This window comes from Salvelinus alpinus, chromosome 33 (genome assembly GCF_045679555.1).
Source record: "Salvelinus alpinus chromosome 33, SLU_Salpinus.1, whole genome shotgun sequence".
In the NCBI taxonomy this organism is placed as follows: domain Eukaryota; kingdom Metazoa; phylum Chordata; class Actinopteri; order Salmoniformes; family Salmonidae; genus Salvelinus; species Salvelinus alpinus.
Window position 1 is genome coordinate 19,735,064 of NC_092118.1, and position 11,337 is coordinate 19,746,400.

Consider the following 11,337-nt stretch of genomic DNA (forward strand, 5'->3'; position numbering starts at 1 on the left):
TCCTGTTTCCATTGATCATCCTTGAGATATTTCTACAACTTGTATGGAGTCCACCTGGTGTAAATTTTATTGATTGGACATGATTTGGAAAGGCACACACCTGTCTATATAAGGTCCCACAGTTGACATTGCATGTCAGAGCAAAAACCAAGCCACAAGGTCGAAGAAATGGTCCGTAGAGCTCCGAGACAGGATTGTGTCGAGGCACAGATCTGGGGAAGGGTACCACAAAATGTCTGCAGCATTGAAGGTCCCCAAGAACACAGTGGCCTCCATCATTCTTAAATGGAAGTAGTTTGGAACCACCAAGACTCTTCCTAGAGCTGGCCGCCCAGCCAAACATCGAAATCGGGGGAGAAGGGCCTTGGTCAGGGAGGTGACCAAGAACCTGATGGTCACTCTGACAGAGCTCTGGAGTTCCTCTGTGGAGATGGGAGAACCTTCCAGAAGGACAACTATCTCTGCAGCACTCCACCAATCAGGCCTTTATGGTAGAGTGGCCAGACGGAAGCCACTCCTCAGTAAAAGGCACATGACAGCCCGCTTGGAGTTTGCCAAAAGGCAGCTAAAGACTCTCAGACCACGAGAAACAAGATTCTCTGGTCTGATGAAACCAAGATGGAACTCTGAATGCCTGAATGCCAAGCGTCATGGCTGGAGGAAATCTGGCACCATACCTACAGTGAACCATGGTGATGGCAGCATCATGCTGTGGGGATGTTTTTCAGCAGCAGGGACTGGGAGACTAGTCACGATCGAGGCAAAGATGAACGGAGCAAAGTACTGAGAGATTCTTAATGAAAACCTGATCCAGAGCGTTCAGGACCTCAGACATTTGCTTACATTTCTAAAAACCTGTTTTTGCTTTGTCATTATGGGGTATTCTGTATAGATTGATGAGGGGAAAAAACTATTTAATTCATTTTAGAATAAGGCTGTAAACTAACAAAATGTGGAAAAAGTCAACGGGTCTGAATACTTTCCGAAGGCACTGTACTTAAAGCATCAATTCAGCACCGACTTGACCTGGATCCCAAGCTATTTACTTCTGTGGAGACAGCATCCAGAATGGGAAGTGAGGATGTAAAGTACTATGAAAAACATCCAAATACTTCACCAGGCTTTTCACAAAAGCTCCCTTTTGACCCCATTGTCTTGCTGTTCAGTCCATTGTCTTGCTGTTCAGTCCATTGTCTTGCTGTTCAGTCCATTGTCTTGCTGTTGTTTCCAATAAAAGTGTGTCCTTTAGAACTAACGACAAGGCAAAGCTTTGTTGCTTTACGTAAAACAAGTATTGAGGAGATATAATGCTTGATTGTGCTATGGATTAATGTGTTGGAACCTTTACAGCGAAGAAATTATCCACATAAAAGCAGGGAATTTAAGCAACACTTATTAAAACATCTACGCCAATGAAGCAAGATGCATCAGTCTAAACAGCCCACTTCTTCATGAGAAATGCTCCCGGCTAAAAGTACATTACATCAGATCACATTCTCTAGTCATTGAGCCTGTGAGATAGATGTGTGAAGGCCATATGAATGGCCAGGCCTTTAGGGACCTGGGGCTGAGGAACTCACTGCCTTTTTCAAACAGCTCAGCACTGGGGGACGGACACAGTGAAACAGTGAAACACCACTTGATGAACAGGAAGTAAGCGTACTGTACTTACTACACAACTGATAGACATTGGATATCTTAGGTACAGCTTTTATATGTTGCACAAATCTAGGGAGCAATATATCACAAACACAATCAATGCCCCACTGTCAATATGAGCAAAATTTATTTTGTGTCATAACCAATAGAAAATGGATATGCGAACAAGCCACAGAGATCTTTCTGCACACAAAAAGAAGGGTTATAAAGTAGTGATAATTACAATTATATTACACTGTCAGAGCTGTTAGGTCGATAATCATTCTTTCACATATGTAAAATAAGGCTAAACCATTCCTTATTTTCACATCTTTACAGCAGTCAGTCTACGATAATTCCAGGTGAAGGAGGCATGTTTCACACACCAGATGTGCAGAGTGCACGTGCACACACACACACACACACACACACACACACACACACACACACACACACACACACACACACACACACACACACACACACACACACACACACACACACACACACCGCTGAGGCGGGAAATTAATAGTAATACTATGTTGAATATGAAACCTTGCTCCTTTGGCTTTTCACAAAATGAATAACACAAATATCCAAAATGCAGTGGGAGACATCAGGAACACGCATATGAACAGATTTCAAACAGCAGTGGTTAGACAAGACACAGCAGGGGGAGAGACAGGACCAGGGCTAGAACAGAACAGAACAAAACAGAACAGAGGACATATTAAAATAGGTTTCTGGGATAAAATCCTACCTGGTGCACTGAACTGGCTGCTTCCAAGGGTGGTTGGCCTGTTTTTCCCACTATTTACAGGTGGAGAAAACATCTACCAGAAGAAAAGAAATGGTCTGAAAAATGTGACTGAGACAAATTAATATTTTGCCTTTGATAATCATGCATCTGTTACAAGCTGTTCAGACTTCCTCTGTTTCATAATCAATTTCTTCACTGGAGAGACATTGACTGATACAGAATAAAGTGGGCTAAATAACAAACAAATCAAACATTATAAAAAGATAGATAACTGTCCTACCGCGCTAAAATCCAACAAGTCGCTCAATTCCTTGTCTGTTCCGATAGCGGCAATCCGCTGTTGAGGATTCATCCTGCCAATCTTTAGACCTAAAGAAGAAAGTTTGTTTGCTTAGGTCCAATTTTGTTTTAAATTGTCCTAATTCCTTGATTTAAAAAAAAATTATCCATTCAATAACGAACTTCAGTAAAGTGCAATCTCATTCTAGACTCCGACTGAAGTTGATAAGGAATATTCCCAGAACACGTCGGTTCCGAAAATAAATCTGCACAGTGACCCTTGATATTGCTGTGCGAGTTAATTGATCAAAGGTAGGCTACTGCAACAACCGATGAAAGTAATTGTAATTGACCCCTTGTCATCCACGTTTCCACGCTCCCTTTTAGAAAATGTTATTGCACATTATGACATCTGAACAGAATGAAAAGGAAAAGGTAGCCAATACGTGGTAAGGAAATTCCATCTACGTGACACACTGAGACCTGCAGCATCGTTTTTCAAATGTTTATCTGACTCCCCAAACGCTACATTTGTATCAATCTTCCGCGACAGACTAAGTTACAAAATAACTAACCTACTGTAGATTTTCAAATCAAGGACTAATGATACGCTATACAATATGTTGCTTTGCAATAGTCAGTGATGAGCCACGAATTCGATGTGTCATTAAATAGAAAGTGAATTAACATGTTAAACAAAAAGGAAGATCCACCAATATGCTGTAGGCTACAAATTCAGGCTGAGTAAAACGCCCTTTCAAGTAAAAGTAGTAAAGCAAATGCCAACCCTTTACTCCATACCAGCTCCAGTCTCTTGTATCCCAACTTCTTTCACCCAGTCCCGAAATCTTTTTTGACAAACTCACTACAATATTTTACCTTTTCCCCTTTAAAATTCCAACTAGGGCGATCGGGTGTGGTAGTATGGAGCCTCGTTCTCTTGTAACGCGTCTCAAATACTGTAAAATAGTGATTTAGGTTGTAATAGTTAGCAAAATATCCCTATATGTCACTTGCGAGTTAACCTTAGGCAGACAGACATTTTTGCTTCGCAAAAACCTCAGCACTACAATGACATTCGGTGTTGTATCCTTCCGCTGAAAACAGTGAAACGATATCCCGGCCTAGCCTAATACAGACACCACGCGGAGTGGTAGGAGATGACAGTAGTTGAGAGGACCCATCATATTACATTTAGTCTATCTTAATCAATCATTAGGCAAAATTATGTGAGACTAGTACAAAGAGATTGAAGCCAGATTTTGTAAGTTGTGTCAATCAGAGCATTGGTGTAATGAAAGGTATTGGTGGAGGAGTCTGGGGATATTTGAGACCTCTTAATTCGCTACACTGGTGTCAGAAGTGGGATAACAAATAAATGAGTAGCCAATGAATGCATATGGACTAAGACATGAATGCCTATGGACCGAGAAAGTGGGAAAGAGAGAGGTCACTTTAAGGTGGTTGCAACTAATTGGACATATAGCAAAATTCTGGGAAATGGGAAATGTTGACGCAGAGTAGGCCTAGTTTCTTTTTAATACGTTAGAGTATCACAGTTATAACCTGTTTGTCCCTATGTATGTTAGCCTTATTAATTGAGTCCGTCTAAAAGACAGAGAGCATTGTGTGCTGCAGTGTCATGTCTATCACGGTTTGAGCACACTCAAAAAGCAAGCAAACTGCAAACTATTTTTATGAACAGCACAATAAGTCGGGACTACTTTTTTCTCTGTTCCGCTAAGGCAAGAGGAAAAAAGGAAAGAAAGTGGTGTGAAAACTGTAGACTACATGTATCGACATTATATATAATTATTAAAAAACAGCTTGATCGAATTATTAATTGGTAAAATGTTAATAGTGGTAATATCCTAGCAATTCGGCTGCATGCTTCTTCAGCCATTGGTGTCAATGGGCTCAGAAAACAATAGAGTTGGGCCAGGGCCAAAACTCTAATGCAGGGGTTCTCAAAGTGCGGTCCGAGGTACTTCAGAGGGGCTGCGGCCAGATAAATCACGTATAAAAAATGAATACATAATAGTTGTTGTTTTTTACATACGTTTTTTAACATAAATATTACTAACAACAACAGATTCAACTCATTTTGGCCAAGGGATCCATGTAATAAGTTTAGTATGTAATACAATAAAATGTAATATTACACATCTACAATTTATGTACTTAACCCTGGGCAACATGGGCCTAGGAGGCTCACAGGAATGTTGGTATCCACAGTACTTCACCAATTATGAATGTTTCAACTCAACACTTCTTGCATTTTTTATATAAATGGCCTGTAATTTAAACTTTAAAACTACAACATTTTCTCTCTGCCTCATAGAACAATGTGTTAGAATTGCAGGATATTAGAAGATGCAACAACAAACAATATCTCTGCCCCATGACAAAATGTGTAGAATTACAGGAAATTAGCTTGAAAACTGCTAAATATTCTCTCTGATGCTAAGAGGCAGGCCTTTAAAATATTACTTCCCAGAGCCCAAGACTTGATTCATCCAGCCATGCATGCACTGTCGAAGTCATAGTAAACTCCATGTATGCTATTTTTTTCTCATTTGAGTTGTGTTCTGATTATGGGGGGGTCACTGATGAATTTTCTATCACAAAAAGGTTCCTCGGCCCCAAAAAGTTTGAGAACCCCACTTCTAATGAAGAAAAGTTCGGTGTGCGATCAAAATGATAAATTGAAGATCATCCGTTGAACAAATAATCTGTCCCTACCAGACTATTATGTTTTGTTTCCACAGTAAGAAAAGTCAAGAGAAGAGACATGACACTTATGGATAATAGAAAATACTGCTGAATATTGAAAATATCAAATCTCTGTAGCCAGTGATCATCAGTAGCATATGCATACTGGATGTAGATACTTAGAGGAGTTCAAATGCTTTGGTATTATACAGTTAAAAACATTTATCCAATTTAGTAAATTTTGTGAATCTTTCTCAGCTTAATTTTTTCTTGGTAGAATAGTAGTATTTGCCTGGCTGCAGTCTGATAGGCCTACATCACCAGGTATATCTATATAGTTATATATATTATCTATATAATCACAGTGAAATCAAGTTGGGAAAATGCATTAAAAAATGTGCAGTTTGGTAAGACACTGCATCTAGGTTTAAAAATACCCCCAAACAAGGCTAACACTACTTGTTTGGATGTGGCCCACCTTGAGTAGAATACTGTAGGTCAAGCTTTAGCCTTGGTATTATGCTGTCCATTGTCCACTCAATGGGCCTCTACTGTATATCCACTCATTACTTTTCTGAAATCCAGACTGACACCTGTTGGACAAACTAACCATAGTCGTCTATGCTACTCATCACCAATGTGTAAAATGTATAATTGAATGTAGCTCTCATTAATGACGTTTGTAGACCTATTTAAAGGGCCTACATGGCAACTGGCAATATGTGGGAAGATTTTATAAAAATAACAGGAAACCCAAAGTTTATAACAGGCTAAAATGGATAACGTCAGAGTGTTGATGTTGCTAATCCATACCTTGTCGTAGATCATATTCAGACCTTAAGATTTTTCACTTACCAGTGCATCAATGCAAACTTGCATGGAGTGCATCAATTGTTTTATGTTAATTCAATTATAAATATGGGACCCAATCATGCTTGCCTCAGAACCAGAGAAACCTGGATTGGAGCCCCAGCTGGGTTACCCCTGGATGTGCTACACTAGTGGGCGGCAGGCCTAATGAAAATAACCATGCATCACATTACCAGATATTCTTTGGTATTATACAGAGAACACCCATTAACCCATTAAATGAGTGCTCTGACTGGACATTAGTTTGGACATATTTTGCAACTGTTCATACAATATACCACTTTGGCACTTTGGAACTGCTTTGATATTTGAACATGCAGATTTAATGTAGCCTAGCCCATTCAAACCACAGGTGGCCCATTTATATGGAAACAGTCAGTCACAAAATGTGAAATAAGTCAAGCGGTATGAATACTTTCTGAAGGCACTGTAAAGCATTCATACCCTTGACTTATTCCACATTTTGTTGTGTTACAGCCTGAATTCAAAATGGATTAAATATATTTTTTTCTCTCACCCATAATGACAAAGTGAAATCTCCACAGAGGAATAGAGCTCTGTCAGAGTGACCATTGGGTTCTTGGTCACCTCCCTGACCAATACCCTTCTCACCTGATTGCTCAGTTTGGCTGGGCAACCAGCTCTAGGAAGAGTCTTGGTGGTTCCAAACGACTTCCATTTAAGAATGATGGAGGCGACTGTGTTCTTTGGGACCTTCAATGCGGCATAAATGTTTTGGTACCCTTCCCCAGATCTGTGCCTCGAACACAATCCTGTCTCGGGGCTCTACGGACAATTCTTTCGACCTCATGGCTTGGTTTTTGCTCTGACATGCACTGTCAACTGTGTGACCTTATATAGACAGGTGTGTTCCTTTCCAAATCAGGTCCAATCAATTGAGTTTACCACATGTGGACTCCAATCAAGTTGTAGAAACATCTCAAGGATTATCAATGGAAACAGGATGCACTTGAGTTCAATTATGAGTCTCATAGCAAAGGGTCTGAATACTTGTGGAAATAAGGTATTTCTGTTTTTCATATTTAGTAAATTTGCTCAAACTTGAACCTGAACCTGTTTTCGCCTTCATTATTATGGGGTATTGTGTGTAGATTGCTGAGGAATTTGTTTTATTTAATCAATTTTTGAATAAGGCTGTAACGTAACAAAATGTGGAAAAAGTCAAGGGGTCTGAATACTGAATACTCACCATTGCAGTAGGTAGCAGAATACACATATACAGTGGGGAGAACAAGTATTTGATACACTGCCGATTTTGCAGGTTTTCCTACTTACAAAGCATGTAGAGGTCTGTAATTTTTATCATAGGTACACTTCAACTATGAGAGACGGAATCTAAAACAAAAATCCAGAAAATCACATTGTATGATTTTTAAGTAATTCATTTGCATTTTATTGCATGACATAAGTATTTGATACATCAGAAAAGCAGAACTTAATATTTGGTACAGAAACCTTTGTTTGCAATTACAGAGATCATACGTTTCCTGTAGTTCTTGACTAGGTTTGCACACACTGCAGCAGGGATTTTGGCCCACTCCTCCCTACAGATCTTCTCCAGATCCTTCAGGTTTCGGGGCTGTCGCTGGGCAATACGGACTTTCAGCTCCCTCCAAAGATTTTCTATTGGGTTCAGGTCTGGAGACTGGCTAGGCCACTCCAGGACCTTGAGATGCTTCTTACGGAGCCACTCCTTGGTTGCCATGGCTGTGTGCTTCGTGTCGTTGTCATGCTGGAAGACCCAGCCACGACCCATCTTCAATGCTCTTACTGAGGGAAGGAGGTTGTTGGCCAAGATCTCGCGATACATGGCCCCATCCATCCTCCCCTCAATACGGTGCAGTCGTCCTGTCCCCTTTGCAGAAAAGCATCCCCAAAGAATGATGTTTCCACCTCCATGCTTCACGGTTGGGATGGTGTTCTTGGGGTTGTACTCATACTTCTTCTTCCTCCAAACACGGCGAGTGGAGTTAGACCAAAAAGCTCAATTTTTGTCTCATCAGACCACATGACCTTCTCCCATTCCTCCTCTGGATCATCCAGATGGTCATTGGCAAACTTCAGACAGGCCTGGACATGCACTGGCTTAAGCAGGGGGACCTTGCGTGCGCTGCAGGATTTTAATCCATGACGGCGTAGTGTGTTACTAATGGTTTTCTTTGAGACTGTGGTCCCAGCTCTCTTCAGGTCATTGACCAGGTCCTGCCGTGTAGTTCTGGGCTGATGCCTCACCTTCCTCATGATCATTGATGCCCCACGAGGTGAAATCTTGCATGGAGCCCCAGACCGAGGGTGATTGACCGTCATCTTAAACTTCTTCCATTTTCTAATAATTGCGCCAACAGTTGTTTCCTTCTCACCAAGCTGTTTGCCTATTGTCCTGTAGCCCATCCCAGCCTTGTGCAGGTCTACAATTTTATCCCTGATGTCCTTACACAGCTCTCTGGTCTTGGCCATTGTGGAGAGGTTGGAATCTGTTTGATTGAGTGTGTGGACAGGTGTCTTTTATACAGGTAACGAGTTCAAACAGGTGCAGTTAATACAGGTAATGAGTGGAGAACAGGAGGGCTTCTTAAAGAAAAACTAACAGGTCTGTGAGAGCCGGAATTCTTACTGGTTGGTAGGTGATCAAATACTTATGTCATGCAATAAAATGCTAATTAATTATTTAAAAATCATACAATGTGATTTTCTGGATTTTTGTTTTAGATTCCGTCTCTCACAGTTGAAGTGTACCTATGATAAAAATTACAGACCTCTACATGCTTTGTAAGTAGGAAAACCTGCAAAATCGGCAGTGTATCAAATACTTGTTCTCCCCACTGTAAGTGTTGCAAACGCCATTATACCGAAGAAGAAGTGCGAGCGGTGGTGAACAGCAATCTTCAAGTCTTCCACAGATTTTCAATGCGATTCAAGTTTGGCTGGGCCACTCAAGGACTTTCACATTCTTCTGCTAAAGCCATTCCAGCATTGCTTTGGCTGTATGCTTGGGGTCAATGTTCTGCTGGAACGTAAATCTTCGCCCCCAGTCTAAGGTCGTTTGCACTCTGAAGCAGGTTCCATCAAGGATTTGCCTGTATTTGGCTCCATTCATTGTTCTCTCTATCCTTACCAGTCTCCCAGTCCCTGCCAATGACAAGCATCCCCATAGCATGATCCTACCACCACCATGCTTCATGGTAGGGATGGTGTTAAGACGGGTGATGAGCTGTGCCTGTTTTTCTCCAAACAGCGCTTTGCATTCAGGCCAAATAGTTTAATACAGTCTTTCATGTGCCTTTTTGCAAACTCCAGGTGTGCTGTCATGTGCCTTTTTCTCAGGAGTGTCTGTCAACTCTCCCATGAAGCCCAACACTCTATAAATTGTTTTATACCCTTCCCCAGATATATGTCTCATCACAATCCTATCTCGGAGATCTACGGACAGTTTCTTGGACTTCATGTATAGTTTCTGCTCTGACATGCACTTCTTCTTCTTCTATGATATAATGGCGGTCCACAAACAAACATTAAAGGTGAATTGGGCTGGAGTTTGTGGTCAATCACGGTTTACAACATTTCTAAATCCTCCTACCGAACTCAGTACTTCTGAGAAAATAAAAAAGAGCCCTACTAACTTCTAATAGACCCTCCCCCATCCGCCAAATCCCTTCCAAAGCCATCCAACCTCTTTGCCCCTAAGCTTCAATCGTTCCCATTCTTCAATATACTTACAACAATATAGCGACAAATGCTCCACCATTTCATCGACCATACATTCCAGACACAAAACATTCACTTGCTTTCTCCGCTCCCCATCTAACTTAACAAAGCTTGCAAAATCTGCAATGAAGAATGGGAGAAAATCCCCAAATCCAGATGTGTAAAGCTGATACAGACACCCAAGATAACGCAAAGTTGAAATGCAGCAAAAGGTGCTTCTACAAAGTATTGACTCAGGTGTACGAATACTTATGTAAATTAGATTTATGTATTTAATTTTCAATACATTTGCTAGCATTTCAACAACAAAAAAAATCACTTTGTCATTATGGGGTATTGTGTACAGATGGGTGAGAAAATATATTTTGAATATAGGTTGTAACACAACAAAATGTGTTATAAGTCTAGGGGTATGAGTACTTTCTGAAGGCACTGTGTATATAAAAATATAAACACAACATGCAACAATTTCAAAGATTTTACTGAGTTACAGTTCATAGAAGGAAATCAGTCAATTTAAATAAATTCATTAGGCCCTAATTTATGGATTTCACAAGACTGGGCAGGGGCGCAGCCATGGGTGGGCCCCACTGGAGAGCCAGGCCCAGCCAATAAAAACGAGTTTTCCCCCACAAAATGGCTTTATTACAGACAGAAATGCCTGTGATGACAGAAGAACGCTATCTGCCCCAATGCATAGTGACAACTGTAAAGTTTGGTGGAGGAGGAATAATGATCTGGGGCTGTTTGTCATGGTTCAGGTTAGGCTCCTTAGTTGCAGTGAAGGGAAATCTTAATGCTACAGCAAACAATGACATTCTAAACGATTCTGTGTTTCCAACTTTGTGGCAACAGTTTGTGGAAGGCCCTTTCCTGTTTCAATATGACAATGCCCCTGTGCACAAAGCGAGGTCCATACAGAAATGGTTTGTCGAGATTGTGTGTGGAAGAACTTGATTGGCCTGCACAGACCCCTAACCTCAACCCCTTCGAACACCTTTGGAATGAATTGGAATGACAACTGCGAGCCAAGCCTGATCACCCAACATCAATGACCGACCTCACTAATGCTCTTGTGGCTGAATGGAAGCAAGTCCCCGCAGCAATGTTACAACATCTAGTGGAAAGAAGAAGAGTGGAGGTTATTATAGCAGCAAAAGGGGGACCAACTCCATAACAATGCCCATGATTTTGGAATGAGATGTTCGACAAGCAGGTGTCCACATACTTTTGGTCATGTAGTATACCGTATATATACAATATATACAGTACCAATCAAAAGTTTGGACACACCTACTCATTCAAGGGTTTTTCTTTATTTTTACTATTTTCTACATTGTAGAATAATACTG

General features: G+C 40.9%; 1 protein-coding gene across 6 annotated transcripts in view; it reads right to left on the reverse strand.

Annotated features, from left to right (window-relative positions):
• LOC139563248 (transcription factor 12-like) overlaps window positions 1-3,766 on the reverse strand; it is a 92,410-nt gene extending 88,644 nt beyond the window's left edge. The window contains exons 1-3 of one of the 6 annotated variants that reach the window (XM_071381721.1): window positions 3,557-3,766; window positions 2,679-2,767; window positions 2,399-2,471 (exon numbers count right to left, since the gene is read on the reverse strand). In XM_071381721.1, the coding sequence (XP_071237822.1) occupies window positions 2,399-2,471; window positions 2,679-2,750 (145 nt within the window). In that variant the 5' untranslated portion in view covers window positions 2,751-2,767; window positions 3,557-3,766. Of the gene's footprint in view, window positions 1-2,398; window positions 2,472-2,678; window positions 2,768-3,464 lie in introns of all 6 variants that reach the window. The other 5 variants (XM_071381722.1, XM_071381720.1, XM_071381723.1 and 2 more) reach the window with 5 other exon arrangements.
• Window positions 3,767-11,337: the final 7,571 nt, after the last annotated feature.